This window comes from Diabrotica undecimpunctata, chromosome 2 (genome assembly GCF_040954645.1).
Source record: "Diabrotica undecimpunctata isolate CICGRU chromosome 2, icDiaUnde3, whole genome shotgun sequence".
In the NCBI taxonomy this organism is placed as follows: Eukaryota; Metazoa; Arthropoda; class Insecta; order Coleoptera; family Chrysomelidae; genus Diabrotica; species Diabrotica undecimpunctata.
In genome coordinates this window covers 131,624,272-131,637,072 of record NC_092804.1, presented here as the reverse complement: position 1 = coordinate 131,637,072, position 12,801 = coordinate 131,624,272, and the positions used below count along the sequence as shown (strand labels likewise).

The window sequence follows — 12,801 nt, the reverse complement described above, 5'->3', positions numbered from 1 at the left end:
GGATTGGAGCTTCGAAGGAGATGACCCTTAGCGACCTGAATAGGTGTTTCCCAGTTCCGTACAAGATCGACAATCGAATTCGAAGTGTGGAGAAAAGAAAAAATAAATAAAAAGATCAGAAAGCACCGAAATTAGGGGTAGGAGCCTTACGAGAGCCTGTGATCACCAGAGAAACTGAATAGCAGTCCTTAAGTCTAGTGTTCCAGCAGTTTGTAGGTGAAAAATTTAGCAGCATCCAGAGATCCAGCTCACCAGTTTCAGTTGCAGTTCTAACAAGGAAGCAGGAACATACAAGTGAACGTCGGGATAAAACTGTAACAAAAAGTTTTTGAATATTTATTATCATTTAGAGCAGCGCATTTTTTTATAAATTAAAAAGATTATTAAAGAAACTTCAGCTTCAAATTTAATAATACTTAATTGAAATATTTTTATTTTGCATACGTTTTTATTTAAAATAGTAATATTTTGTCTACTGCTAATTCAAATCTAATATCTTGATTATTTTGATATTGATTATATTCGATAATTTTGATTCTTATAATTTGAAATTCTTAAAACATTTGATTTTCATAATATCGTGACAAATCGTTATTTTTATACACATTTGGAGTTCATTCAATTCCATATAATTTTATTTTGCATTTTTTTATATTTATAGAATTTATTTCTCTGGTTACAAGTGATAATATTACATTTGTCAATAAGGTTATTGCGTTGTTGGTAATCTTGCTGAGACTTTAAAAGTTGAATTTAGATCAAACTTATATACTTACGTAGTCGAAATGCAGAGATTATATACAGAACAAGAAAAACTAGGTCAAGAAATAACTAAGTTTTTAAATAATTTACGAAAATTAAGGAAAGAAAAACGAACGAGGGAATACTTAAATATCAAAAGACAGACACTTGATGAATTGTAGAACGACTTTGAAGATCAAAACACAGAAATTGAAGAAAAGAGTTCGAAAGATGATAAATATTTTACATCTATCTTTTACGAACAAGTACAAAAAATGAAGAAACGAAAAAACTTTAGAGGAATTTATTAAAAATTCATACAAGTCTTCGACAAAAATTAGAGCAGTAGAAATTAGGATGGGAAAACTTCATCATTTATTGGAAGACGACGAAAACGATGAAGATATACAAGAGGATTTAAAAGAAGAGGTACAAAAATAGATGCTTTAATAATGGAAATAACTGTGGACAATGAACAGGATGCACTAGAAGAAGGTGAAATAGGAAGATTTTATATAATGAAAAGAAGGGTGCAGTTGTACATAAAAGAAAATAAGAGATTGGAGGCGGAAGGATGCAAGAAAGAAAAAATAATATTACCCCAAGTGAAGTTACCCTGTTTTGAGGGAAGGTATGAATCCTGGGTAACATTCTATGATATTTTTAAACGTTTGATACATGAGAATAACCAACTATAAAATGTGGAAAAAATGCAGGATCTGAAAACAAGCCTCCGAGGAGAAGCAAGTAGAATAATACAACATTTAAACACAACAGAAGCAAACTACAGTGCTGCCTGGAAAATGTTGCAACATCGATAATCCAAAGATGAATCTATTTATATTAATAAACAAGATACTTCAGGTTGCGGAGATAAAAGAAACATCAGCAAAGGCGCTGAAAACATTACATGATACTCTCCACGAATGCTTAGAAGCCATTAGTGGATTAGGTATAATGACAGAGTCCTGGAGCCCGCTTATAGCAAGGATAAGCATGTTAAAGTGGGACACAGAAACCAGGAGATTATATGAAACGTCAATTCAAGACAGTAGGGACATTCCGACATATAACTCACACGGGAAATCCTACAAAGAAGATTCCAGACATTGGAGATGTTGAAAACAGAAAGGAAAGGAACAGATCACAGACAACAGGTAAAGAAGAAGATAACCTGTGTGATGTGTCTTGATAAACATAAACTGTTCAAATGTACAACGTTTCTAAGTCAACAAGTACGTGAAAGAAACAAAATCATAAAGGAAAAGCAATGGTGCGGTAGACGCCCACTACACAAAAGAGAAGTACCATGTTATTCCTCTTATAGATGTGCAGAATGTGGTGAACAGCACCATTCATTACTACACATGCCAGAAGGTCAGTATGATAACAGAAGGAATTCTGAAAACAGAAGGCTACAAAATAGACCAAATTCTAGTGGGTCAGAAGGTCTGTATGATAACAGAAGGAATTCTGAAAACATAAGGCCACGAAATAGACCCAATTCTAGTGGGACCAGAGGTGACAACAGTTACAACGGATCGTCAAGAAGACAAGAGAATACCGTGAGCTCAGAAGTCATCAGAATAAAGAAGTGCTACTTGCAACGGCATTAGTACGAGTAAGAGACTCTAAAGAAAGCTCACAATTGATGAGAGCATTGATTGACCAAGGCTCGCAGTCATCATTCATTACGGAGCAGGCCGCTACAAGTTTCGGAATAAAAAGAAAGGCTGTCCTCGCTCAGATATCTGGAATTGGCAATGAAGTCCAAAGGATGTCGAAATGGAGCGTAACATTAAACTTAGAGGCGCATTTCAAAAATGAATTTGAAATGAAGATCGAAGCACTTATACTACGAAAAATAACAAAAAATCTACCGGAGAAGGAAATACAAATGAAAGAAAGGAACCATAGGAACTTAGTCCTGGCGGATCCAAATTTTAATAAAACAGGTTCAATGAATATTCTATTAGGAGCCAAAGAATATAGTTTGATATTACTGGACGGAGTAGATCGAACAAAAAATGGTTTGCTCACCCAAAATACAAAATTGGGTTGGATAATGTCAGGGATAGCACAGCAAGAGAATATATCTAATATACAAGTAGTCAGCATGATATCTAGACGACAAATGGATGAACAAATAAAAAAATACTGGGAGTTAGAAGAAGTAGATCAAAGCAATGCTCTTTCAATAGAAGAAAAAGAGTGTGAAGAATATTATAAAAGAACAGTAAAAAGGAATAACGAAGGAAGATTTGAAGTTAAAATACCCTTTAATTCTAATACAAGCCTATTAGGGGATTCAAAACAGCAAGCATATGCGAGACTGCTGCAATTAGAGACGAAATTTCAAAGAGACAGAAACCTAGAAAAAGAGTACAGGACATTTATGAAGGAATATGAAGACTTAGGTCACATGAAATTAAATAAAACCGAAACCATAAATAAGCAAGAGTATTACCTTCCTCATCATGCAGTAGTAAAAGAGGATAGTATCACAACAAAATGCAGGGCCGTGTTTGACGCTTCCAGTAAAAGTTCAACAGGAATCAGTCTCAATGATATAATGCACTCTGGACCTCGTTTGCAACAAGATCTTACAAATATATTAATAAATTGGAGGTCGTACAAAATAGCATAAACGGCAGATCTAGAGAAAATGTTTAGGCAAATAAAGATAGCTGAAGAAGATCAAGTTTACCAGAAGATATTATGGATACAGTCTGTAAAAGAACCAATAAAGGAGTATCAGTTGTCAACAGTAACATACGGTACGAAGACAGCGCCATACCTTGCATTAAGAACGATACAGGAATTATATAATGACGAAAAATTAAAATATCCACTAGCTGTACGTGTCGACGTACGACGTACGTAGACGACGTGCTAGCTGGATCAGAAACGTTGGCTGAAGCTCATCAAGCTCAAACAAACTTAACAGAAATGTTCAAAAAAGGAGGTTTTTGTATTAAAAAAATGGCTTAGTAATAGTCAAGATTTAATGGAAACCATACCGGAGGAACTAAAAAGTGTCGATCTCAAAACGTTAGACACAGAAAATATACATAAAACGCTAGGGATCCACTCGTCACCGGTTGAAGATGTAATAACATTTAAAATAAATATAACCGAACGTAAAAAAATAACAAAGAGGCTGTAGTTATCGGAAATAGCAAAAATATATGACCCATTAGGATGGACTTCGCCACTGATAATGCAATCAAAAATATTCATACAAGATTTGTGGACAAAAAGGATAAGTTGGGACAAAGAATTGGATAATTCTGATCAAAAACGATGGATTAAGTATTACTCACAGCTAAAATACCTCGAAGAGATAGTAATACATAGGTGGAATAATCTTACCAATTCAGGGAAAAATAGAATTGCACGGATTTGCTGATGCATCTACGAAAGGATACGGAGCAGTAATATATGCTAAAACATTATGTCCTGAGGTAAAAACAAGCCTTATAGTAGCCAAACAAACGTTGCACCAGTTAAAGGTTTAACAACACTACCGAGGTTAGAATTGTGTGCAGCATTGCTGCTTAGCAGACTCATGAAAAGAACAATTCAAGCGCTAAATCGCAGTGATGTGGAAATTACTCTGGCGTGGATACAAGGATAACCAAATAGATGGAAAACGTTTGTAGCGAACAGAGTAACGGAAATAGTAGGCACCATACAACCTGATCGCTGGTTTAAAGTAGATACAAAAGAAAACCCAGCAGACTATTTATCTAGAGGGATAAAAGCAAAAGAATTAGTGAGGATGGGCCTATGGTGGAATGAACCAATCTGGCTAAAACAAACAAATATTAGGTTTCCACTACCAGAGAGATTGGATACCGACGAAGACAAAAAGAGAATAGAAATAATAGCTAACACAACCGTCAAGGTTAGTGACATCTGCGAAAGTTTTTCAAATTTGAATAGAATACAACGAGTACTATCTCACTGCATTAGATTTGCAGACAAGTGCAAAAAAGAGAGGTAGAACATGAACAACTCACCTCTTAAGAATTAGAAAATACCTTGCAAAAAGTAATAAAGAATACTCAAGAATTATATTATACAGAAGAGATAAAAACGCTAAAGAATGGAAAACCACTTAACGGAAGGAGTAAACTATTAAACTTACTACCCTATGTGGATAACCATGGTATATTACGGGTTACAGGGAGACTTCAGAACTCTGAGTTAACATATGATGGAAAGCATCCCTTAATAATACCTCACAAAAGCAAATTAAGTAAACTAATAATACAACATTGCCATACAAAAACGTTGCATGGAGGCCTACAACAAACTCTGCACTACATAAAGAAAAGATTTTGGATCACGCACGGAAAAAGAGTAGTGCGAGAAGAAATAAACACTTGTGTCAAATGTAAAAGATACAAGGCCGAAGCGGCTCAATAATTAATGGGAAGTTTACCAAGAGCGAGGGTAAACCAAGCTCATCCATTTGCAGATAGTGGTGTAGACTACGCCGGACCAATCAAAATAAGAGCAACCAAAGGAAGAGGGTACAAGAGCTATAAATGATATGTAGCATATTTGTATGCCTAGCCACAAAAGCTATACATCTCGAAGTAGTAAGCGATATGACAACGAATGCATTTGTAGCTGCATTTAAGAGATTTATTTCAAGAAGGGGACAGTGCAGTCATATATGTATACAGTGACAATGTAACAAAATTTGTAGGAGCAGCAAACCTGTTATTCCAAAATAGTGAGAAAGTGAATGCATCATTAACTGACACCTTAACAATATTAGGAACACATTGGTACTTCACACCAACGTATGGGCCACATTTTAGAGGTTTATGGGAAAGTGTTGTTAAAATTATGAGATATCACTTGAAGAGAGTAATTGGGGATAGTTCGTTAACATACGAAGAGCTAAGCACAGTGCTAGTTCAAATAGAGGCATACATGAATTCCCGACCTTTATGCGCTGATACGGAGAACAGAATAATAATAACCTCAGGATACCTCCTAATTGGGAGAGAACTAATTTCGCCAAATAGGGAGGAAGAGTTGAGTACAAACATGAATATGCCACAAAGGAGGAGGCAGTTAGAAAAAGTAAAAAGAGATTTTTGGAACAGTTGGAGACATGACTACTTGTCAAATCTACAACAGCGATATAAGTGGCAAAAACCCATTACAAACCTAGAAAAAGAAGAAGTGGTGATAATAAAGGAGGATGACACCTCGCCGGGGAAATGGCCACTAGCGAAGATAATCGAAACACATCCCGGAGCTGAAGGTTTGACAAGAGTCGCAACAGTTCAAAAAGCGAACGGAAAAGTAAATACTCATCCTATACACAAGTTAATATCAATAGTACAAGAGCCCACCTCACGAAAGACAAATAGAGCACGTAGTATGTGGAGAAAATTTATGTTTTGCATCCTATTTTTAGTATTTTTGAAGCCATCAAATGCAGATTTGTACAAAATTTATACCCCATCTCCCGGATTATATTCAGAGCATCTAAGCGATGTATACATAGATCGAGGGATATTTAGTATAAAAACTCATCTAGAAAAGAAAAAGATTTTAGATGGTGAACGAACGATAGACTCAATGGTAAAAACGCTGGAAGATATGTGTAAGACAAGCAATATAATAAATTGTGATTCACTATCGAGCCAGCTAAAAGAGGAACAAGAACGAGCAAAAATGATAAGTCGAGCATTAGATCTGGAAGTTAAAAGAAGGCCGAAGAGGGGTCTTCTAGGAACAGTCCTCACATCAGTATTTGGGGTAAATGATGAAGTATACAGGAACATAGATTACTTGGACGACAATCAGAAGGATCTAATAAAAAATTCAAAACATCAGACTAAGCTGATGTTACAAACAATAGCCTCGATTAACTCTACACAAGAAAGAATAAACGGACATTTAAATAGGTCCCGAGAAGCACTTCTTCTTCTTAAAGTGCCTATCCGTTCCGGATGTTGGCGATCATCACGGCTATCTTTACTTTGTTTATTGCAGCGCGGAACAGTTCAGTGGTAGTCGTGTTATACCACTTTCGTAAATTTTGAAGCCAGGAAATGCGTCTTCTTCCCGGTCCTCTCATGCTATTTACCTTCCCTTGGAGAATCAGCTGGAGAAGGCCGTAACGTTCTTGATTTCTCATTACATGTTCTAGATATTCCAACTTTTTAGTGTTGACGGTCATGAGAATTTTACATTCTTTTCCCATTCTACGCAGGACCTCCACATTAGTAACTCTGTCAACCCAGGATATACGTAAGATGCGCCTATAACACCACATTTCGAAAGCTTCGAGCCGAGAAACACTGATAAACGGAACTAAGGAAATGTCTAAGGGCCTAAGTGATGTCTCATATAGAGCTGACACATTAGAGAAAGAGTACATACGACTTAAAGTGGAAACGACTTATAACCGTGCAATGGAATATGCAAAAGAATATTCGAACACATAAGAAAAAATATTAAATCTTCAATACAATCATGGATACTTCATAGATATTATAAAACCCGGACAAATAGAGTCAATCATTTCGAATGCTACAAGGATCCTTCCACAAGGAGTAGATATAAGAAGGCAGCCAATAATAGATATGGTCGTACAAAATGAAGAAGGAGACATCGTCAATATTGGCTATTTCCTAATAATTGACAACACTGGATACAACCTACTGAGAGTCACAGCTCTTCCGTTGTCGGTGAAAGGTGGTGTTGTGCGCTCGTTGTTGGTCCCAAGGAATCTACTTGCAGTAGATTACAATAACTTACATTATTTTGAAGTGACATATTAAGATAAAGGAAGGTGTATAGAATTAAACAAAGAAGAGTTAGCATGTTCACCAATGGGAATCATTAATATGGATACTCAGCCAAACTGTATCTTAAATGAAATATATGATAGAACTACCAACACCACTTGCAATATAATAGAATACACGATAAAGGAAGTTAATTGGTTGAAAATGAGCACACCGAACCTCTGGCTAGTCATTCCACCATAGGCTATAAATTAAGCTATAATGTGCGATGGTTCTCGATCAGTTTTATAAAACTGTCACCAAAATGCGTTACTCAGACTCGAAACATAATATTACTCACATCCAGTAATGGATTAGAAACAGCAATTGGAAGTTATTTAAAGACTTCCATCAGTCCCATTGAAGAGCTTATGCATAGGCCAATCATAAAGCAGAACAACATTCCCAGAAATAATATGGATATTCGGGGAGATGAGTTGCCAAATATTGTACTTTAAGCAGAGCAGTTTGACCAAGATAAATCCGAACATACGTGGAAAACAATTGCTAACTATCAGTGGATTCCTTATTTAACCACGAGACTAGTTACTATATCCATTGTTATGTTAATTGTCATTATATGGAAGGTAGTCAAATATATTCGAAACTCCAAGAGAGCCAGAAAACAAAGGCATCAAGGTTCTTGCATCCAACCTCATCAAGCGCCTCGAACACATACGGTATCACAACCAAATTTAAGTAAAACTTTAAAGAAAGCCCCTCCTAGATCAGTTTCACTTAATGAGCTTAGATTTGAATTAGATAGTCTAGCTGAATCATAAATTCTAAATATTCAAGTTATAGGTAGCACTGCTCGGGTGAGATAATAATTCAAAAACTGAGTGAATTATTGTTAGGATTATTGTTATATTATTATTATTTTATATTTTATATGTATTTATATATTTTCTATTGGTCGTCTGCTTATTTTATATAGTGGCCCATATGTTCAATCACAAATTAATCCTTTAATTTGTAATTTCACATTATTAACTTCTTAATATTTTATAGTTTCACCGTGTATAATTAAAACGTTGTGAAAACATATCGTGTAATATTTTAATAATTAGTTCATTTACCTACAACGTAATAAATTGCCGAATAACATATTTTCCAATTGAACTACCTAAGTGTTGCAATTACGGCCTAGATTAAATTGTATTGTAAGCTCATAGTTCAAAGTTTGTTAGTATGATAGAAGCAATAACCTCTGTGCTGAGGTATACATTATTTGTGAGATTATAAATTGGGGATTTGAGCTCATTCGAGCGCAGTCTATTGTAGAAAGTTACCTAACCATCATCTTTAGTCTAATTATTAGTAGCTGTCAATAAAACCATAATTTTTACTCCAAAACTTCAACGTTTTATTGTATTTACCATCGTCGGTCGAGAAGAAGCGGACAAAGGAGCATTACAAACGATTCGATCCTTATATCTACATTCGAATCTGTCCACTACTTCATTTTTGATTGTCCGAATTTGCAATATCCTGCTCCATTTTTTTTGCGAATTTTTAATTCGAAGTTAATATTTGAAGTTTGGCTGACGATTACGTTAAAGTAAAATCTTTTTTCCGCTTACTTTTAAATATTTTTTATATAAGTAACGATGTACTGTTTAAGAGTCGTGAATACGAATCCAGCCGAGATGAGAATTTTTATTAAAAAATCTTTTCTTCTTCGGATTGATACTCTCCTGACTTTACTTAGTAATATGGCAATTACTAAGTAAAGTCAGGAAAACACATACATTGCAATATACCTACACAATCCATTAAATCCAATTGGTTGTATTATAGCCGATTTATACTGGTATTAAATAAAAAAGCTTTGCATGGTAGTTTTCAAATTCATCTTCTCTTTTTTACTAACTGACTATTTTACTTTTTTTTTAACTTTTTCTGAAAAAGTTTTAAAAAGTTTTCAGTTAAATTACTCTTTTTTACAGGTCATCAGGGTAGTTCATGCTTATATAACGTATTTTGAGTCGATGAAGAAGCAATAAAAATTTGTTGTTTATAGATTAAATAATATATATGTATACTTTAAAAAATAAAGTAACCTGGACAATTCTTGTATTTATTCTTTCATTTTTGTTATGTTAACTTTTTTTTTAACAATAAAAAAATAAAATATGTACAGTCAAATCGAATTGCGGAAATTTATAACAAGTGGTTTACATCATAGACAATGATATGATGATTATGATAAAAATTATAGCATTGGCGTTTCAAGATATAGTTTCAAGTCATTACTATTTTAATGGGAATAAGCCAAAATTGAAGATTAAAGTAAGTTTATTGACGTTTCAATTTCCACTTCGGAAATCGTTCTCAAATACAAACGTTAATAAATTAAATTTATAAGTCATCTATGATCGTTGGTTGGATTCACATTATTTACTTTATTTTACCTAATCCGTTCATTGTAAATCCTTTCTCTTCTAGATCTTCCTGCAGTTCTTCTCCAAAAGTCCATTTTCGTTGCTCTCAGCATTGCCAATGTTCGTTCTTTCAGTGACCTTACTTCATAGCTATATAGAGTGATAGTTTTCACTAGTCTCCTATATTTTATTTTTATTTTCTTTGCTGATGGATTGATCCCACAAAATATAGTTTAACATTGTAATGATTTTCCTATCTACCGCATTTCTTTCCCTTATGACTCTTTATAATGTTAGCTCTGTCGTAACAGTGCTTTATCGTGATTCTGTTGTGTAATATGAGATCTTTTTGTTGCCCTCCAACACACAAATATTCGGTTTTCTTTGTATTGACTTCTAGACCCCCTATATCCTACTGTTCAAATTAATTATTAATCCATAGAGTTTAAATCGTCATATACTTGAGCCAATATAACCGGTTTAGCCAATATTTGTTGATCTGCCCTGCATAAAGCCAAACTGATTATTGGATATTTCGGTTTCTTCGCGTATCCGTCTATCAATTATTTTCTTCCATATTTTCATGGTGTGATTAAGTAGTTCTATGGCCCTGTAGTTTGTAAATTGTTGTACATCTTTCTTGTTTTTGTAAACATGTACTAATATACTGCTCCTCCACTCGTCTAGCATTTGTCCCACTTACAAAATTCTATTAAATAAACCTGTGCTAACATATTCCTGTCTCTCCTAATGATGTCCGCACTTTCTCAGAAGTATCATCTGATGATCCAACTAAGAAATTTTTGCCATTTTTGTTGAGATCCTTTTCGTGATACATCGATACATCTGATCTAATTAAAATATTGCTTCACCCTCCCTGGCATCAAGTTGATCGTATAGATTTGTATATGCTTCTGCTTAAGCTTTTGCTAATGATATTTTCGCTTTTTTTTCAACCACCACCAGGTCTCTTTATCCTCATACTTCTTTCCTGACGATTTTTCAAAGTATTTCAATTGCAGTATCCCTAACGATACTGGCTGTTTTCCTCCAAATTTCATTGGGATTTCCTTTCATATTCTAACACATTGTTTCTACAATTTTTGCCCTAAATAGACCTTCTCTTAATTGTTCAGAAGCCGAGAAAGCTAAATTGGAAGACACACATTTAAAGGAAAAGGTATTAAACCGAGAAGAAAAACAAAACGACAAACAGAAGACTGCTGATGATGTGACAGTTTTAGTTTATGAACTTTAAAAAGTTTTGCCGTGTCCTATTGGACATGCAAATTTATTCTATTACATCTCAAAGTTATGCCGATGATGCAGTACTAATTGCTGATAACGAAGATAACCTACAAAGGCAGCTCCACACCTTCAATATCACAGCAAACAAACTTAATATGAGAATATCAGTAGAAAAAACTAAATGTATGGTGATCAGTAAAGAGCCGCGTAGATGCAAACAAGAAATAGACGGCAAAATTGTAGAACAATTGCGCAGGGCGCTTGCGCATCCTCTGTACGTGAAATCAAATCTTAACTTCTTCTTCTTAACATGCCATACACCAAAGTGCGTAGGCGACTATCTCATTACTAGAATTCTGTTCTTGGCGGCGTGACACAGCTCGCCTGTATTGTGTATTCCTGTCCATTCTTTAATATTCCTTAACCAGGATAATTGTTTGCGGCCGGCTCCTCTCCTACCTTCGATCTTAACTGTCTTTTTCTTTTTATTTCGATATACTCTGTACGAGTACTAGAAACCAATTCGCCAAGAATTTTGCTTAGTTGAGGAGATATGTTGTGGAATGCAATTTTTAGATTCCCCATGTCTCTCTTAACATCTTTATCAACGTCTGTTTTGCCTTGCAATTCTTAGAAGGCACAGATTATAATGGAATTCTTGAATTTGATTTCGAAAATTGGTCTACGATTTTAATGAAATTCAATTACCTAGGAGTAGAGATCACTAGTGACAAGGATATAAGAACAGAGACCACAAGGCAAGCATCAAAAGTGGCAAGAGTAAGTGGTTGCCTCCGAGAAACCATATGGAGAAACAAAGATCTGACCATGGAAAGCAAAATGAAAGTATACAAGACAACAGTAAGACCAATCCTAACATATGCAGCGGAGACAAGGGCCGATACAAGAAAGACGAAACAATAAATCAACAATATCGAAATGAAAGTATTAAGATCAATAGCGGGCATATCATTGAGAGACAGACAAACCAACAAAAGTATACGCGAACAATGCAAAATTTAAAATATTAACAGGTGGATAAAAACAAGAAAAAAAACTGGAACTAACATGTAAACCGAATGGGACCAAATAGATTACCGAACATCTGTAAAAACAACAAGCCGTATAGCAGAAGACCCGTTGGAAGGCCGCCAAAAAGGTGGAAGGATAATGTACAGTCAACAACGACTGAAACAGAATAAGAGGCAGACAAACAGGAGTAATCATAGTCGCGCGAAGAAGAAGAAGTCTCAAAGTTGAATGATTTTAATTTTAGTATCTTTAACATCAAAACCATAGAAGGAGTCTGCTATTTGTCGCACGAGGGAGAAGGTTTGTGAGGTGCGAACGAAATAGGAACATGCCTATTTAAATATCTTGAAGATCTTTCTAATAAAAGTAATGGAGCAGATTTGAACAGAATTTTTTACTCTGACAATTGTTGTGGGCAAAACAAAACAAGTATATACTTGCCCTTTATGTATACATAATCATCAAACTAAGAATCAAGTCTATCCCCAACAAATTTTTCGTTGACATAGTCAAAACGAAGAAGACAGCTTACATGCCAAAATCGAGAATGAGATTACAAAATATAAAAAGTCCAGGGC

At 34.8% G+C, this 12,801-nt stretch overlaps 1 protein-coding gene across 1 annotated transcript in view; it reads left to right on the top strand.

Moving 5' to 3' along the window:
* LOC140433450 (uncharacterized) overlaps nucleotides 1–9,638 on the top strand; it is a 29,160-nt gene extending 19,522 nt beyond the window's left edge. The window contains exon 5 of the mRNA XM_072521450.1: nucleotides 9,509–9,638. Coding sequence (XP_072377551.1) covers nucleotides 9,509–9,565 — 57 coding nt within the window. The 3' untranslated portion in view covers nucleotides 9,566–9,638. The remainder of the gene's footprint in view (nucleotides 1–9,508) is intronic.
* Nucleotides 9,639–12,801: the final 3,163 nt, after the last annotated feature.